The sequence below is a fragment of the Aedes albopictus genome, chromosome 2 (assembly GCF_035046485.1).
Source record: "Aedes albopictus strain Foshan chromosome 2, AalbF5, whole genome shotgun sequence".
NCBI lineage: Eukaryota > Metazoa > Arthropoda > Insecta > Diptera > Culicidae > Aedes > Aedes albopictus.
In genome coordinates this window covers 500,313,473-500,333,866 of record NC_085137.1, presented here as the reverse complement: position 1 = coordinate 500,333,866, position 20,394 = coordinate 500,313,473, and the positions used below count along the sequence as shown (strand labels likewise).

The window sequence follows — 20,394 nt, the reverse complement described above, 5'->3', positions numbered from 1 at the left end:
CTCTGGCGCCTTTTTTCCCTGCGATCCAATGCAAACCATGCCTATTCGTCGTATCAACCCCGATTGTGATGATGGAGACGAATGATGATTCGTAATGTTTTCGGGTAGGGTGTCCTAAACAATTCGGAAGAATTTTGTTTATCTAGATTGTTCACATGATAATAATTATGAGTTTTTTTTTTTGAAATTTCGAATTCTGAAGCTAGTACACAGCGTATTATATTTCATAAAATGCAAATCAATATGTAAACATATGGTTCGACTTGATCAGAAATTCGTTATTGTCAAACAAGATGTACGTTCTCCAGTTCATCTGTTGTCAAACATTTGTCTTTGCGTATTCATTGCCTTAGGCATATTTTTTGTAGCCAAATGGTAAGTATGTACAAATGTCTGTTTGTGTTTTTAAGGCATTAGAAACACTATACGATTCGAAATGTGATCATTTGCGACTGGTGACGTATATTGCTACGATTAAATTAGGTACCTTCTACGATTTATTTTATTACTCGATCGACTGTTAACTGTCAAGTTATGAAGTTATGTTAAATGTATTGCTGCTCTTCATTTATTTCTTATGAACATATGCGACTTAAGTTATACATAAATGCGACTAAATTCATACACAGTACGTAAAATAATCGTAATACGCGGAATCGTGCTGCTGTTGCTTATGCTTTGGCGAACTGGCAAAGTATTGATCCGGCAGATTTATGCTAACTTGGTTCCTCGCCACCGCCACGATTCCATCATTTCAGAGCAAGGTTCCCGTTTCCATGCTGGTTTTGACGAGGATTGCAAATGCCCGACGCATGATGACGTAGTTGGTAAGGTGTTTCTTGTTTTTGTTTCCTCCGTGGCCGTGTAGAGCGCCGCAGCAGAATACCCACTCGAACAAACGAAAGAAAAAAAAAGTTTGTTTGGCTAGCTTCCAAATTGTTTCCACTTGAAAACTATTATCCAGGTCAATGATCGGCATTTGTTCTTTCCACCGGAAAACTTTTCCGGTTGCTTATTTTTGCCTTGGCTTTTTTTTACTCATGTTTTCTAGATGATTTTTTTTCTGTTCAATTCTTTAGACACCGAGCTCACCATGCCAATGAAAACGCCAACTAATGATGTGTTCTCTCTTCTTGTTATTTTCATCTTCTGTTTTCCGATTTTTCCTCGGACCGAATCGACCGACCCGTGAACCCCGTCGGAAATATGAAAATTTTCGTAACAACAGGCACAGAGCGACGATGAGGACATGCCGGAAGATGTGGCCGTGCCGGTGGAGGGCAGCTTTATGGAGGATTTTTTCAACGAGGTGGAAGAGATCCGCATCATGATCGACAAAATCCAGGCGAACGTGGAAGAGGTGAAGAAAAAGCACAGTGCCATCCTGTCGGCCCCACAGTCAGATGAGAGTAAGTATCATGCATTCATATGAATAAGCAAGGATATTCCTTTTTCTTATGCAGTCGATTTTGTGTGCCAGTAATGTGGGGAAAAATTACAGTTGCTTGAAATTTCTCTGAAGCTCATAGAAAAAAAAATAAAATAAAGTTATTTACAGTCGAATGTTTAAAATTTTGTCATCCTAAAGAACACTTTACCTGACTCAGAGAATCTACTATCTAGAAAAACTGAAAAATTCCGAGGAAGTTCTGGTGGTATTTACTTGGTGTTCATTTGACACAGTATCTTTAGCGTAGAAACGCTGAAGACTAGTCAAATAAAAATTTGGCGGTTGTTTGTTTTTTTTCATCATTCATAAACAAAGTCAGGTTTTACGTTACGATCAGGCAGCTTCGTACGTCAACTACTTGCAATTAGTCCGTTCACAACGACGTATGGTGGGGTGGAAACTATTGTTTGTTCAGCTGAATCCGTGCATTCAACTAAAGGGTGATACGGTCAAAATTTGGTCACACAATTTTTTTCATAACTTTAGACTGCGTACACCAAAACAGGTGATTTTTGGACCAGTAATGCTTATACCATACAATTTTCATCAAAATCGATTAAGTATTGGTTGATATATAGATAAAACCATCGACCTACCTTTTTAAAATTTTGTACAAAGGCGCTCCATAGTAAATTTTCGGAAATTTAAGGTCAGTAAAGCACAATTTTGATCATAGAACTACCAATACTGCTCCGATTTTTATCAAAATTTTACAGTATAATACTATTGTAAAAATATGTTCTTAGTAAAATTTTGAGCCATTTTGTATGAATACTTTCAAAATTGTAGCAGATTGAATACGAAAAAAACTGACCGGGTTCCACTAGCAAATATAACTTTGTAACGGCTGGATCAAATTGAATGAAATTTTTACACAACATTTTGATATGCATACTTCACACACAGAAAAATTTTCATTGAAATCGGTTTAGTATCTCTGGCTCTATAAATAAAACAGTAAAATTGTGTGAATCCTTTTTGCACAAAATTTTAAAATTGCAGATCTCAGGGTTCAAAAATATCTTCGCAAATACTAGACCGATTTTATGGTACAAGCTATATATAATGTACCATTACTGATCCAAAAATCAGCTGTTTTGGTGTACGCAGTCTAAAGTTATGAAAAAAATTGTGTGACCAAAATTTGACTTGACTTGACAAAATTTGACCACCTAAACAAATATAACTTTGTAACGGCTGGATCGAATTGAATGTTATTTTCACACAACATTTTGATATGTATACTTTACATACAGTAAAATTTTCATTGAAATTGGTTCAGTATTTCTGGCTCTATAAATAAAAGAGTAAAAATGTATTCTTATTTTTTAATCCTCTTTGTACAAAATTTTAAAATTGCAGTTTTCAGGATTCACAATACCTCCAAAACCGATTTTGATGAAAGTTTTATGGTATAAGCTACATATAATGTACCATTACTGGTCCAAAAATCAGCTGTTTTGGTGTACGCAGTCTCAAGTTATGAAACAAATTGTGTGACCAAATTTTGACCGTATCACCCTTTATGTAAGCAGTCATTTTGATTTTAATGTGTCTGAGTTAGTGTTTAAACGTTGAATTGAGTATTGACGGCAACCTAATGCCTGGTTTAGGCTGTTCAAGTGAAACGAGCAGCTCAAATGTTCACTCCTCATAATCCAATTGAACGATGTGTTTATACTGGGTGAACGGCTTGAATGCCCACTACCCAAGTAACACCGAAAACATTATCAGAAGTCTTAAGCTAATCATTTTGTCCTATAACAGTTGTTTCAAAGTTTTTCAAAACAAATGTTGTCTTGTATAAGTCATATTCATGATTCTAAAAACTAGTCTTTAATGATCTTTTATTAAAAAGTCGTATTTGAGTAAATATTTTGTCTTTTCAAACAAATCTGACATGTTGTTATCAATTTTGTTGGATATGTTCTAATAACGTTTATTTTGCCGCAATATGACAAGTCTGATTAAGTTTTATATTTGTCTTAATATGTTCATCAAACATATTCTCGGTAGGGACTTTCGGTTCTTCAGATTTGTGCTCATAAAAAATCGAGCTGTGGCTTCGTCATATCTTCACCTTAACGTTTCGCTAATAAATGCATTACAACACTCCAATTTATTGGGTTTTACATTACAACATATTTCCTGTATTGCACGCCAACTTTCAATAGATTCTTCTCTATACTACTGCCGTCCAACTTACCCGATAATTGTAATAAATATATAAACTATCACAATATTTTGCAGCTCACATTTATATTTTACGACATAAAATGGCTTGAGTCATCCTGTAAGAGTTTCTTTAAAGACCACTTCAGACCACTTCGTCAACCCGTAGCACTATCAGGAGGATTTGTTTTGCTATTTATTATAATGGTATAAGTTTGCTTGAATAAGATGAATGGGGTCAATAAATCGCAAAGGAAACTTCCTTGAATTTCTTCATGCCTACCACACGATAAACAAATGAAAGCCCCTCTACAGCTCAACAGACTCAATATGTTTGATAAGTCGTATTAGAGTAATATTTTCAGTCTTACTTCCAATACTTGTTTTGGTAAAGTTCTGTCGAAACATTATATGTTTCATTTGTTCTTATGAAGTCATATTGAAGATTTCTGCAGTATGTATGCAAACATGTGTAACATGATGACATGTTTAGTATGTTTCATAAGTCATATATGAGTAACATTTTCAGTCTGTCTTTCAATACTTGTTTTCGATGAAGTTTTTGTTAAACATAATATGTTTTGTTTGTTTACATTAAGTCATATTGATGTTTTTTTCAATAAGTAAACAAACATATGGAACATAAACTAAAGTCATTATTTTTAACTAGGCTATGTTACACTACCGATCATAAAAATGTCGATATGATGTTCAATATGTAATAAATTAAGAATAAAAACTATACTTTTACCGTGCCAATGCTCTTCAATTTTGATTGTATTAATTAATAAAATTTCAATTGGCTTGACGGCATACATCAACTTTATCATCCTGGAAAAACTAGTAGTGTCCCATTTTTCTAGATGGAAATTCTTATCGACTTTCACCGCATTTTTTTATGAAAAATTATCCATTTGATTTCCACGAGGTAGTGACACTACCTCCTGTCAAATTTTCGTTTATAAAATCAGCCCAAAAATGTGAAATACATTTTCTTCTTCTGACGTTGTCAACACTGGACCAAAGCCTGCTTCTCAGCTTAGTGTTAGTCTACGCGCACTTCCACAGTTATTTATTTAGAGCTTCCTCTGCCAATGTCAATTTTGCATGTGTATGTCACTTTAAAATTTCTTCATTCGTATCCATATAAATTGTGATGGCTATATGTATGACATTGTAAAAAGAATATTCTCAATTTACATTTACATTTTTATCCATGATGTATGATTTTTTTGCAGAAATTAGAAATATTATTTAAGAAAACAAAGCACTTTAGGTTACACATGCTCAAGTAAAACGTTGATTTTAATTTGTTTTATTTTCTTATCCTTCAAAGATACGTGTTTATAAGCCGCATTGAATTTATCGAAGTACAAACGTCTATTTCACCAGAAAAAATGACTCGCACCACAATTTCTGGTCATAGAAAGCCAATTTTAAGTTGAAATAGTTTAGCTGAAATAATATCGCTAGCCATATTTTGCACTTGAATAGTTTTTTTTTTTTGACATTTTGAAACATAGTTGAATACGGTTATGCAACAAACATTGATTACGCTTTAGAAAAGAAACATCCTAAATTAGAAAAAGAAGACGTGTAGTTTGTTTATTGAAAGTTGTCAGAATTATGTACTGTAAAACATAATAAGAAACATTATTAAGTATGCTTTGATTCATATAGAACATGATTATAACATCTCAAATATGTTGCCGAAGCTCCACCTTCTGCGCTTTTTCGGTCATATATCTGTCTGAAAAACGGTTTTATTGTTATGAACCAAAACACAGTAACTGGTCATATTGAAGTCGAAATAATTCCTATAGAACATGTTGTGTTACTTGGGTAGCATGTTCTTGAAGTAAGTGTTCACATTGCACAATTCAGGCGGTGCGTAATTGAATTCATCTCATTTGACAGATGACTTGAATTCCACGCACTTGCAGGTGAGATGAATTCGTTTGACTAGAATGCAAAAGTTCAACATGTTCAACTTTCGTTCAAGTCAAGTGAGTTGCTCAAGTGAGATTAATGGTAGTGTTTACACGTTCAATTTATTGGGCATTTTCAATCGACTTGAATTAAGTTACTTGCAACATGTAAACCAAGTATGAGTTTTGCGCGAGAATCATACTTTCGCTTCCAAAAATTGGTTAATATATGCCAACCAGCATATCAAATGATCAGATTTGAATAGAAGATTAATTTAATTTAATCATATTCTGATTTATCGACCGTATTCTATTAATAACTTAATTAATAATCAAGACTGGCTGCACCATTACTAAGACCAGTATGAACTACCAACCAAGCCGATCTGTTTAAAAGCACAGGTCGCACGGCAGAAGTTTCACGCATTCGATGTATTCGTTTAATACATGGCCTACTTGCCTAATTTCACCTTCTATAAAATTTTCACAACTTGTTCGCTACCTAGCGAATTCTATATAGATATCCACTTTGATCTCTACTCCCTTATACTATGAGTAGAAAGAGACCGATAAAGCCACAAAATCATCAAGTTATTTAATTTAATGCTTCCGAATTGGAAGTTGAACCTTTTCTTCTTCCAGAATATCAAGAAATAGCGTAACGGGACACCATCGCAAAACATGACAAATTTTGGCTGAACGTCAAGTAATGAGCAACTTTCCTAAAACAGTTGTCAAAGTTATATATTATTAGAAAAATATAAGTAATTATCTTCGATTTGGTGCATCGTTTCTACATAAGACCAAGAAGGCATAGATAGTAGAAAATCTCTAGAATCTCTTGAAACCTTATGTGTTTTATCGAGACATTCCATAGATGAAATGTTCTTTTATTCCAGGTCCCCGAACCTAGTTTCGCCCTGGATCCGTCCTAACTGCTGTCAAAACGTTCGTTCGTTTATTCGTTCAGGTCAAATCCAAATCCGCCCTTGGGTCCAGATCCGACCCAAACATGACGTGGTTGGCTCTGCCGATTTTTTGCGATCCGAACGGGGTCCATCTGCCAAAACTGATATAAACAATCCACCAAAACAAATTGCAAAAATCAAAATTTCTATCAACGAGCAAATAGGAAGTTGAAAAACCTTCACTGCCGTGATATGTATGAACCTAAGATGTATGAATTAATCAGTACGCCAACTAACAATTTGACATACAGGGGATAGACAAAATGATCGGGACAGGCAAAATTTTCACTTTTCAAAAAATGTTCAACTAGCTGTAACTTTTCGAAAAGTGCATCAAATACTCTCAAATTTTTACTGTAAGTTCATCAACTAGTTGTGTATCAGTGGCCAAAATTTGGGAAAGATCGGGGCATTTTCCACGAAGTTATAAAGATTCTTGAAAAAGGTAAAATTATCCGAATGTCAACTTTGAGCTATTATATCTCCGGATTTAATAAACCGATTGCAATGAAATTTTGACCATACATGACTTATATAATGAACTCTGGAAAACTTTTGACTAAACTTGAAATTTTCAACAAGAGAAAAAAATATAGCGATTTTATTTTTTTCACTATTTTTTAGCAAATTGGTCTATTTTTAATATGTATTCCATTACTTTTTTAAATTTTTGGCGGCAATGTTGTTACTTTCCTTCAAAACACGTTTATATATAAGTCAATTAGAGGGAAATTAAATGAACTATAATTTGCATCTCGAATTTTGAAACGATGTTGAAGTTTTTGATAATTTGGCGTTTTATTAGAAAAATAATCTAATCGTTATAATTTTCTTCCGTGTTAAAAATTTCAAGATAAGTCAACGGTTTTTCATAGCTCATTATATAAGTCATAAATGGTCAAAATTTCATTGCATTCAGTTCATTCAATCCGGAGATATAACAGCTCAAATTTGGCTATCGGATAATTTTACCTTTTCCAAGAATTGTTATAACTTCGTGGAGAATGGCCCGATCTTTCCCAAATTTTGACCACTGATACACAACTAGTTGATGAACTTACAGTAAAAATTTGAGAATATTTGATGCACTTTACGAAAAGTTACAGCTAGTTGAACATTTTTTGAAAAGTGAAAATTTTGCCTGTCCCGATCATTTTGTCTATCCCCTGTATGATTATGCGCAAAATGGAAGAATTTAATGAAAATGCGCAACTGGCAGTTCTAGTTTGATCTGGAGCCGTTTTCGTTCGGTTTTTCTTTATTATACCAACGAACCTAACCTCAAAATGACTGACAACTCTCATGTCATGTTGACATATGTAACATGAGCATGAAAAGGACGGCAACGAGATCGTTAAAGTAGAAATATGATCCGTCTTTTTCGCGCATGTGTGTGGTCTCTCGAAATGACCTGAGAAGTGTCAAACATTTTCATGGCTAGCTTTATTGGTGTAATGAAGAATTGCGAGTTAGGGTCAGCTCTGACTCAGGTTTAAAACCGAAAACATTATTAGTTAGTTCTCAACCTTTGAACAGAACAGTTGTCTTTTTATGCAACAATCTTTTATACGACAGATCCCAATAGGGATAGTCAACAAAAGATTCTGGAAGATTTTTTCAAAAAAAAAAAAAAAATGGACGCAAGCAAGTTCTTTATTGAGAAGCTACGGCTTGGAGGCTATAAATGTTGAAGATTCAAGGTCTAGATGCTGCTCATCTGCGAAAACCTATGTAAGCATGCCACGGAAGCCGCCCCAAACCCCCTAACGGAAATCTGGAAGGATGGAGATGCAAAAGCTCGTGCCACGATTGTTCTACGATATCCAACATCCTCTCATCCGAAACTGCAGTACACCAGGAGAGACGTGGAAACATCTGTAAAGCCATCACCAGAAAACCACTATGTGCACTAGGGTTTCCGTGCTGAAGAAACTCTTCAAGGTGGAGTATATGGACGATAGAGACATGGAGGCCACATCTTTCTAATTCACGAACTTTCCGCAAGCTCAGCCAGGAGCTGGAATCAAGTCTGAATGTCGCGAAGGTGTTGAAGGGCATGCTTTAGATATTCGCCACGATACCCGAGTAGAGGAAAAGATTTCAAAAATAGCATATTTTTATATGATATTAGACACATTCTACCGTGACTTTACAACGTTTCGACGCATTCGTAGTCAGATTTTCCACTATAACTCATGAAAACGATTGTAAACCACAAATTATTTTCTCATATTCGGATTCCTTGTAAAATTTCCGATATGTTTGAACATTCAGTTTTCATTAGAAAAACTTGTTTAAAATGCGTATTTGTAGCGTGACGTTACAACGCGCTGGAATTCGACCCCCACAGCATCCCGAAAAATCTGCTCGGATTTTTATTTTATTCTGAAAATTTTTCCCACCATTGAAATTTTTATTTATTAGTTCTTAAATTCAGCGGAATAAAACATATAAATTTCGGATTTATTTTTGGATAATCGACTTTTACATTTAGTGACGTTACAACGCCCGTTCAGTTTCAAACAGGGTTCTGCTCGCGTTGTAACATCACGAAAATGCACATCATTCATGTAATGGCATCCATCATCGGCCTAGTACCACCCATATTCATTTCATTTTGTCCCAAAGACTACGGATGTGCTCCAAACTCATCATGCCGTCGAACTAAAAATTACCTCAACAATCTTTACAATGCCATCGGTTTAAGTTAAAACGCTTCAAAATATATGCGAGCATTTGATGAACCAAAGGCATACCAGAAGATCTTCAAATCGCTTGAGGGCATCAATCTCTGTCATATCAGAGACAAGTAGACCTAACTTTAACAAAAAAAAATCATCCCATATAAAGAGTTGTTGTTTGTAAGTTGCAAAGTTGTTTGGTAAGTCAAGGACTTTCAGTTGAATTACCATTATATGCCAGATTCCGCCATTAGGTGACGTAATTTACAAATTAACAATATTTTGCAAACGTTTTTTTTTCTTGTTCTTCTTTGTGGAACTTGGCCTGCCTCTCTTCAACTTGGTGTTCTTTAAGCACTTCCACAGTTACTAATTGGAGGGCTTTCTTTGCCTGCCATTATTGTAGGAGTTTGTATATTGTGAGGCAAGTACAATGATACACTATGCCAATGGAAGTCGAAATAAGTTCCCAGTCGGAACGGCAATCGAACTGACCGTGTCCGGGTTGGCAATTCGTAGCCTTGTCCACAAGGCTACCTGGAGATCCCAAACGATTAGAATTTCTTAAATGTTTTCAGTAGAGAAACTGGATGCCTACATAAAATGTTACAACTTGTGAATATTTCAAGATAATAACAAAAACAGCTTTACCAGAATTGTAACTAGCGCCACTAGGCCGCAGAAACTTGAACCAAACGGCTTTTAAACTGTAAGCTTTTGAAAAGCCAAACAACTTTGCCGAAGATGTCTGCACTCTAAGTAATCAGGTTTCTAAGATATACGAGTTGAAATTTCGTTAGTGTTACGTCTGTTTGCATATTATTCCTGTGATATCGAAAAAAGCGTTACACTGACGAAATTTCCATTCCATATATTTCGAGATCCTGATTATTTAGAGAGTTGGTGTCCTCGGCAGAGTTGTTCGGCTGGTCAAGAACTTACAAATAATAAGTCGTATGATTTCAAATCCTACCACAAGAAATCGCTTGAGGGCATACACATGTTTAGTTTTGTTTATCTCAGGATCCTATTTAATTAGAAAGATGTTTGGAAGATCAAAAACTTTCAGTTTAATAGCCGTTTGGTTTGAGATTCTGGCACACCGCGGCACTAGTTTCAGATTTATAAAAGCATGTTAATATTATCAATTATCTAGAACATATTCATCAAGCTATTACTTTATACGAAGTTGACCAAATATTCTCAAATTTTGACAAATAGTTCCTCAACTAGTTTCCTATGATTGGTACAAATTTGGGCTTGATTGATCAATTAAGGACTGTTCAATTTATAAAACGGACAACTTAACAGTGCTATAAAAAGAAGACGCGTAGTTCAAATTTAACCACCCTTGTTTCGTTGTTCAGTACATCATCACGCATTATAGTAATCATTTTTGAATCGAATAAAAATAGTTTTATTTTCAAGAAAATCGGCCAGGTGTCAAATAAGGTGATTTTTTCGATTGCTGAAAATTTAAAATATATATAAAATTACCGTTCACATATGGTATATCATTATTAATACCAGAAAAGTATGTGCCATGCTGCAGCAGCATGAGTAGTAGACATTCTGGCAAAATTTAAACTCAATTGGAAAATTAAGTGTTGAGATATTGAAGTCTCAAGTGAGATTCGATTTTTTGAATAAAATTCAATTGTAAAGCAAAAAGAGTATGAAAATAATAAATAATCAATTTTTTTATGCATCCAGTCGAAAGTGGGCATAATGTGGTTTTAAATTCAGATAACTGCTTCTTAATAGCATTGCTGGTTTGGTTACTGTACGTCAATACAGACACAGTAATCAAAACAGTTTCGTTCTTTGAAAGTTCTTTTAAATAACAATGCAACCAAATGCAAATTTTGCTTAACAATGATGTTGGAAATAAAAAGTATGCATCCGATTGTTATTAAATAAGGTGTACAATAACATAGGACAAACTTTGTTGAAAATAAATAATAACAAGATTCGCTAGAGTCGAAAATCTGCATCAATAGAGCAAAAAATATGAAATATTTTGATATAACCATCTTCATGGATTAAATTTTTGATGAAAAATGCAAATAAAAGTAAATTTTTCTTTTGTATCATTCAGAGGGCAACATTCAACTACTCTGGACAAATTTTTAGTCGAATCCGTGATGCTATTGCAACACAGGACTTAAATGAGCATTTTTTAATAATTTCTATGAAAACAAGGCAACTTACTATATCAATCTGGAGACTGCTTGGTGCATTATTACTGACCAACTATTGAGCTTTACCTTTAGTAGAATAGTATAAGATTTCAATACATTAAAAACGTCATGAAAATGTGCATGTTAAGTATGTGGAAAGTTATGTCGAATTTTGAGAAATGGGTTTTCATTGATGTTTTACGAAAACCGCTTCAGTTACACAATACAGAACATTTTGCATAATGTTATATTTTTCCTACATTTGAGAATAGCTATAGAAAGTTACACAAAAAACTGATAATGATTTTATTGAAAAATAAAAAAGATATCGCACAAGCAAGTTGTCCGTTTTATAAATTGAACAGTCCTTATTCACGAGGATGAAGCGTGAAGCATTTCAAGTAGTATACTTCTTTTCTGACTGCCGTGCAAAGAACTAGTATATCTTAGGAATAAGTGAACCTAATCAAATAAAATTTGGAACATTTATGACTAATGTATCGGTCTTTGATTACCATTTGACTCGAATAAAATATGTCCAAGGGGAACACAATTCCAGCTTGCTAAATCCTTTTTGAGACATTTTAATCACTTGCAAGCTATTCCCAGATGGAAACTAGCGTCGCCAAGTGGTGGAATCTCGCATCTAATGGTTAATCAACTGTAAGCCCTTAACTTACCAAACAACTTTGCCGAGGAAACCATCTTTCTAAGTAATCAATTTTGAGATTGTGAGATATATAAAATATAAAATCTATAAGTTCTCTAGCTCCGCCTGTTGGTATAATTTTGAACCATGCTATGCATCAACTGTAAGTCCTTGACCAGCCTAATAATTTTGCTGAAGACACCAACTCTCCAAGCAATCAAGACCCTGAGATATATAAGGTGCTAATTTTGTCAGTGTTTCGTCTGTTTGTCTCTGATATCACATCAATTGTCGGTTTGAATTGAGTAGCATTTAATTACGATTTAAACAATTTATTAGATCGCAGTACAATTACTATTTATAAAATTTTCTAAATTTGTATGGAGCGTAGACTTTAACTAAACACAGGGTTGTTACAACAGCGCGGATTTCGCGAATTCCGCGGATTTCGCGATTTTCGCGGATTTGGCGCGGATTTACCCATGGAATTGGGCCCTCGCGCGGATTTGGCGCGGAAATGATTTTTGTAGTGTGTACAGCGAAATATTTGAATGATTATCGACACTTGAATTAAAAATTATGAAAAGTAAATATTTGATTAGCCCTCCTAAGATGTTACAATTTTCGCACTACGATAGCGTAGTGTACGTTCAGCGTGCCTGACTGGCTCATATTGACCCCAACATCCTACTAGTGAAGAATTTGGAGCAAGTTTTCGTTTTGGTTTACGGCAATCGTTTACGAATTTCATTAGCTCTTCAAAATATTTCTCTGAAGAAATTGTGCAACGATTCCTCCAATATTTCCATTGCGGGTATGATGTGCATCTTTATTTAACTTTCAAGTTCTCTCAAGTTCAAGTTTCTCAAAAAAAAAAATTAAATTTGTTTCTAACAATTCCTTTGAATTTCGACTGTTGGTTATGTTGGGAGGTATGGCCAAAGCGTTCAGTCTTTGGAGGAATAACTCAAAAACGGATTCTTAAGCTTTCATCCGACGTTTCGGTCGCTATATCGTGCCTTCTTTTGGAAACTAACTAGGCTCCGTTTTATCGTAAGTATAAGCCCACTGCATAGTCTACATTCGTCCCAGACGTAACGTATCATCCGCCGCCGGCGACGGTGTTCCTTTGGATGTAATATCCGAAAGATATTCGTTCATCGGAAGCCGGAAGGGTAATAGTAATCTGCCCGAATTACTAGTACAATTTTGAAAGGCACCTGCTATATATTTTGAAAAGAGATTTCTAGATAAATCCTTAGATTATTTCGGGAAAAAATTGGGAATCCTAGAAGAAACTGCTAGTAAAAACTTTGGCGAAAAACTCTGGGGGATCTCTGCAGGCATTCCTGGATATATTACTGCAGGAATTCTTGGAGAAACTCCTAAAAAATCCAGGAAAACCCTGTTGGAATTTCAAAGGACTCCAGCAAGTAAATCTTGAAAATTGTCAACATTGTCCTTCTAGGATTTTTCCAGTGATTACTCATTTTAAGGGAGGTTTTCTCAGGTTTTGCCAGGTATTCTCCTTGGAAAATTCCTCAGGTAAGACATCACTCTACTACTAAGACATCACTCAAAAAAAGTTCGAAGTGATCTTATGAGAAGTTTTCATGAGTAGCCTTCTCAAATTCTTTTAAAAAAATGTTCGGGTTACTGTCTCCAAAACTATTCAGCAATACTTAAAGAAAGCCAAGAAAGTTCCATTCTCTTTAAAGATTTTTTTTAGTTTCTTATAAAATTTATCCAGTTTTTTTAAATATTTTTTCCCACGAATAAACTACCTAGTTTTTGGGATGTTTCTCCTGAGATTTTGTCTAGAAAATTCTTTTCAAAAATCGCCCAATGAATCTTTAAGAAATGGTTTGAAAAAAAAAATAGAGTTTTGCCGAATGTGCTCATTCTGCGAATGGAGTGACGTGAGAAAAGTCGGAGTCGTATATCGAAGTGGGGAATACCGTCTCGAATGAAGTGACTCGCCGTGTAAATCAAATGGAGAGTCACGTCATTCGAGTCGAGATTTCTCACCTCGATATACGACTCCGACTTTTCTCACGTCACTCCATTCGCAGAATGAGCACAGAAATGTCTTTAAACTCACTTTCAGAAAGCATGAGTTGCGTTGATTTAGGAATCAACAAAAGTTTATTCTTCATCCAGCACTCAACTAGTCCATTCAAGTTTAATGGATTTAATGGATTCCTTGAATAACGTGAAGAAAGAAAAACAAAATACCTTCACGCTCTCGCGGATTTGACGCGAATTTATTTCCAGTATCGCGCGGATTTGGCGCGGATTCAAATTTAGCTCGCGCGGATTTGGCGCGGATTTTTTTCCACCCTTCTCGTAACAACCCTGTAAACACCATCTTACCTTCCCCCACTCCCCATCCCCCAAGAGTCTACGAAGTTTATAAACGAGTTCTAATGATATGCAATTTATTAATAATACCTTAACAACTAACAAAAAAGCTTCTACAAAACGAGATGGAAATCATTGACATTGACCACTTTGGGTTCGTTCATAAACCAAATAGACCAAGTTTTGGTCATCTCAGACTTCGTCATAATATACACTACAAAGCCCGACTAGTAGCACAACATTTCTCGTAGATGTCCGGGATGGATTTGATAACGTGTCCGAACCAATAATCCGATAAGTCACCTTCAAGTCGCTGTGGACAGATGCTGACCAGCTCTACATGCAGGTCAAACACGCCGATGTCGAAACTACCGGTGCCTACATGACGAAATGGAGGAGACATTTTACATGAAGCAACCAACCGGCTACGAAGCATAAGATGGTGAAGCTGTTTGCTTGATCAAGAAATAAATCCCAATATTCTTGGGATCCCAAGCAAACCTGCGTTGCGCTTTGCAGTACCGAAGCGGAATTCTTGGCACTAATCGATGTTCACTTCCTACCGATTAAAGGGTTTTGGATATACTGACCAAGCCGCTGGTACCACGAAGCTGCAAAGATTCAGAGAAGTAGTAGTTGTACACGACTCTATGACATTTCCCCGAATTCCATTACCCCGAACGACATTACCCCGAATTCCATTACCCCGAATGACCCATTTCCCCGAAATCCATTACCCCGAATGACCCATTTCCCCAAATATTTTTTTTTCTGAATTATAAATTTCGTAATTTCCAATACGAAGGAAAATCATGACGTTCATCCCGGAACGAACTAGCTTGGTCGATAAAACTTTATTCTGCCTATTTTTTGCGGTGAGAATACCTAAGCATATGAAGCTCCTGGGACCCTTTGAACAGATCTCTGACCAGTATGATTAAAAGAACAGGTAATAACTAAAAGAAGGAAAAAATCTACTCAACAATCGGTTTCGGATCATATGGATGAAAGAAATAAACTAATGTGATCATGTCACTCTTCCATATAACAGTATAACTTGAAAGAACAGTATGATTAAAAGAAGGAAAAATCTCTGATAAAAATAATAACATTTGCGACGCCAACAAATTGCTTAAATTAAAGTTTCTAATGTTTAATGTTTTATAGCCTACGTTTGAAAGAAGGATACATAAGTGATGACCGCAAAGTAGAATTTCCTTGAATGAAAGTTCTTTGGTAGTAAGGTCAGAAAGAACAACATATGCTCAAAGAAGGAAAATTTTAGTTGAAAATGTGGTGAAACACTTGATGTACCGTTAGCTACCCATGGCGGGTCTCGAGGTAGGCTTGCGGATAAATAATTCGAATATTGGGCCATTCGGATATTGGGCCATTCGGGGAAATGGGTCATTCGGGGTAATGGAATTCGGGGTAATGGAATTCGGGGAAATGTCCTAAAGCCGTTGTACACCAATAGGAAGCAATCAGTGAAGTACTAGATTGAAAGTAGTGAGCTGGATTTTTGTATGGTGAGATGATCAATTCTCCGTTTCTGCAATGAAATGGTGCAAACAGCTTGGGTTATTTGATTTCTTGCCTAATTTGATGCTGTTTGAGCAAAAGGTTGGGTAACTGTATTGTTGTATTACCGTCAAACGGGGTTACTTGCAACAGCGGTGTAACTTGCAACACGATGACATACATTAAATGTGAACTATTTTTTCATAATAATGAAAGCTAGTATGCTCCACCATTTCGGTTAACAAAATTATGTGTACCAAAGATCGTTTTGATGAAAAAATTAGTATTGTTTCTTTGTTTATTGTTCAGCTACACTGTTAAAACGGTTTGCTCATTTTATGCCATAAAAACAAGTATGAAAATCGTGCTTTACCTCTCTCTTATGGTAAGTGCGATAAGTCTGATGACCTTGCTTGCAGTTAGGGTACCTAATAGTAAGCTTAGCTGATCGATTAAAGTTTGATAAACTTATAGACTGAGTAATGTAAAAAATCATAATCATATTCGACAACCACTATGGGGTAACTTGCAACAGTTGAAGTTAATAAAACTTTCTAAAATTTATTTTCGTTTCACAGTATTTCGGATAGAAATAGTCGAAATGAATCATTTATTAATTACGTAACGTGTTTATTTTCAAATGTCAACTCAATTTTACCATTTTTTTTTTGCACGTGACTTTCAAACATTGTTAAAGACTTTCATATTATGAAACTTCATTCATGTTCCACCTTGATGAAAGTTTAATTCAGTTAATGAACGTTCTAAAACAATCACCAACGTCGCCCAAATTGACGGCTTTAAACTTTGTAAATAGATGAATGGGTATTTCAATCATGTTATTTTAGCTGAAGTAGCCAAACGCCACTACATACTGAAAATTACCTAAAGATGACTAACTCACTTTACCTTTCTAACATATTACATTAAACATTGTTGAAATTTTGTAACTAGTACTGAGTCATGAGATCCATGAATATTTTATATTGAGGGACGTGAGACCTACTGTGAAACGATATACAGTAGACGTTCGATAACTGCAACATGTTTACGTTTCAGTTAGCGAACAAAATTCGATAACTGCAACGTCAGATAGCCATCAACAACCCATCAATTGACGTTAAATGAACGAAAAATTCATTCGATTGTTCATTTGGGCTAACTTGGCGCACCGTTTTGACGGATAGCGGTGCGATAACTGCAAATTTGTTGCACTTACCGGACTTGCAGTTAAAAAGCATTGCAGTTAAACCGCTTGCACCGACCGAACGTCTACTGTACTCTCGCTTATAATAAATACCAACCGTATAATGAAAAATCATATTTCAATTGGTTAGTGTTTATCTTTTCAAAGCATATTTCATGCGTTACATCAAAAACTTATAATATGACCAATAACTGGAATGTTAGTAGTGTTTAATAGTAGCTAACTTAGCTTCATGTCATGTGTTGCAAGTTACCCCACAGATGGGGTAACTTGCAACAAGCATGTATTTCACACCTCCTGTTTAGGTGGCAACGTATTTTGGTAAATGAAGTTCTGCATAGTATTCTACTCGTGGTAATTAGTGTACACGATGCTTTACATTATGTTTGAAATGTTTAGATTTTCAATGATATTGCTTCAAAGTCAAAAAGTGTTGCAAGTTACCCCATTTGACGGTATTTATTTCTTGCAACTTCAACAACACAGTTACCCAAAGTTTTGCTCAAACAGCATCAAATTAGGCAAGCAATCATATAACCCGCGCTGTTTGCAACATTTCTTTGCAGAAACGGAGAATTGATCATCTCACCATACAAAAATCCAGCTCACTACTTTCAATCTAGTACTTCACTGATTGCTTCCTATTGATTAGGAGTATTAAAGAATAGGCTCTTGATGAACAAAAAGCCATCATATTTTGTACTTTGGCATTAAATAAAACGATTTAGGTTGATTACTTCCCAATCGTTGAGCGTAATAGTTGTTCTTATTCAACAATCGGTAGATGACAATACAAAGAAAACACTTGTTTATTTACATTTTCAATTTGTTCTCACCTTATTCAAGACGATGTTTCTGGAGATATCTACAACTGTATCTTAAAGCTACTTTCAAATTCAAATGTTCTTGTATAAAACGATGTTCTATGTGCAGTTCCATGTCCGTTTGAGAGGCACTCGAACCACAAATAATCGAAAAATAATTGCACTTGACTGGGATCACCATAGAACTAACAATAATATCCCACAACATCTATTTGAACTGTCAACATTGCTCAAATCTCGGCAAAATGGTTGTTTACGAATTGCTCAATTATGCGAATTCCGGCAAAAGTTTGCAAAAAGTGCTGATATCCCGGTTGTTGTGACGGTATTTTGGTGAAACTGGCAACTATAGGGTAATTGTTCTCTACGTTGTGGTAGTACCTAATGTTGCGGTAATGGCAATTGAGCACTTTTTCGGCTGGAATGTTACCAAAAGGCATTTTTAATAGATGTATTATGCTTAAATTACGAGATTGTACTTTTTGTATGCTTAAGGTTTGCTCAAAAACCATTAAAAAAAAATCCTTAATATTTTGCCGGCTTTTCGGGCCCGTATGAAGTTGATCACCAATATTAACTTCTTTTCCCGATCAGCCTAGATAGCTGTGTAGTGTCGGTAGCGGTTAGTTCAACTGGCTAAGAATAGCACTACGGACCGCCTGTTCCAGTGGTAGGAATCCACTAATCAGGTGACCCCTAATTCATGGTGTTATGCGGCTTTACGCTTACCGTGCCTAGGAATGAATGGTTAGGGGGGTCTTATAAAAACCTAATCGCAAACGGAGCCTGTGGAGTACCAGGGCACCCTCCACAGTATTTGCCCTTACTGTGCTAACCGGAGCAATAGCGCGGTGGACCTTGTGTTTCTCCGAGACAATCAGCTGCCCTTCTTCAATCTCATACTTGAGGCTGAATAAGAGCGGGATTATGAAGATGTTATTAATTAGTTTAGATTTTCACCTATATGGTTTCGCATTATGCGTTTTACACAGTGTATTCTGTGCATCCTCGCCTTTGGCGCACTCAAATCGATACCGATCTGGCTTTATTGTTGCTGTTCTTTTTTGTGCTGTGATTGTTAAGAGTTTAATCTTGCCTAGTTTGGGTAGTGGCTACGGTTAGGATAGCTCAGATCAATCTTCAGCACAAAAGAACAGCAACGATCAATCTTTGTAGACTTATGCAAAATGGTACAGCCCAAGTGGCGTTAGTCCAAGAACCTTACTTTCGTAAGGGGAATTTCTATTTAGGAAACCTTGTGAATCCGGTGTTTGCTACTTTCAGTAAAAATGAAATGGCATACTCACGTGTCATGCCTCGAGCATGTGTGCTTGTCAACAACGCAATCGTTGCTACACTCATCTCTGAACTAACTACCAGAGATGTATGTGCTATCACAATAGATGTATCTGTTGGAAACCTCAACAGGAAATACGTTTATTGTTCGGTTTATTTACCGCATGATGAACCATCCCCTACGGATGCTTTCAAGCAAGTCATTGCATACTGCACTTCAAAAGGCCTTCCGCTAATTGTTGGTAGTGATGCTAATGCTCACCATATAATCTGGGGCAGCTCAGACATCAATTTGAGAGGCTCCAGTTTGATGGAATACTTGAGTAGTACAGATCTTGGATTACTTAACATAGGCAACCGCCCAACCTTCATGGTATCTGGTAGAGAGGAAGTGTTAGACATAACGCTTTGCTCTAGCAGAATTAGTCATGAGCTGACCAATTGGCATGTGTCAGATGAAGAATCTTTATCTGACCATCGTTACATCTTGTTTGAACATGTGAATGTTACTTCGCAAACTTTGCGTTTCAGGAATCCCCGGTCAACCAACTGGGATCTCTTTACCGATTTGGTTGCAGCCAAATTTCATGGATACTCACCATCAATTGACACTCCAAGTGATTTAGATGATGCCGTTGATACTACAACGGCCTTCATCATGGAAGCTTTTGAAGAAGCCTGCCCTCTGCGGTCTGTGAAGACCACAAGAGGAACCCCTTGGTGGAATTCCGATCTGGCGAAGCTCAGGAAACAATGTAGAAAGAGTTGGAACAGACGACGTTCGGTTGGATCGGAGGCTTTCAGGTCGGCTCGCAAAGCCTACCAGAAAGCTCTTCGGTCTGCTGAACGATCCGGCTGGAAAAACCTTTGTACAAATGTTTCCAGTCTGAGTGAAGCCAGTCGATTGAACAAAATCCTTGCAAAATCTAAGGATTTTCAAGTGAACGAACTTCGCTTGCCAAATGGTGATTTCACTTCCTCTGATGAGGAAGTTTTAGAATGTTTATTCAGTACACACTTCCCCGGATGTGTGGATATTACATATTCGGATGAACCTGATGTCTTTTCTTGTAGTTATGATTCTTTAGCTTCGGCTCGGAGTATCATAACTTTAGAATCGATTGAATGGGCACTTAATAGCTTTGCTCCTTTCAAAT

At 36.1% G+C, this 20,394-nt stretch overlaps 1 protein-coding gene across 8 annotated transcripts in view; it reads left to right on the top strand.

Annotated features, from left to right (window-relative positions):
- The window catches only part of LOC109409257 (syntaxin-1A), a 298,425-nt gene that overhangs the window by 168,651 nt on the left and 109,380 nt on the right, over positions 1-20,394 (top strand). For all 8 annotated transcript variants that reach the window (XR_009998103.1, XR_009998102.1, XR_009998104.1 and 5 more), the window contains exon 3: positions 1,229-1,409. Coding sequence is in view for 4 of the 8 variants with exons in the window: in XM_062854413.1 (XP_062710397.1) it covers positions 1,229-1,409 (181 nt within the window). In the remaining 4 variants the exon portion in view is untranslated. The remainder of the gene's footprint in view (positions 1-1,228; positions 1,410-20,394) is intronic.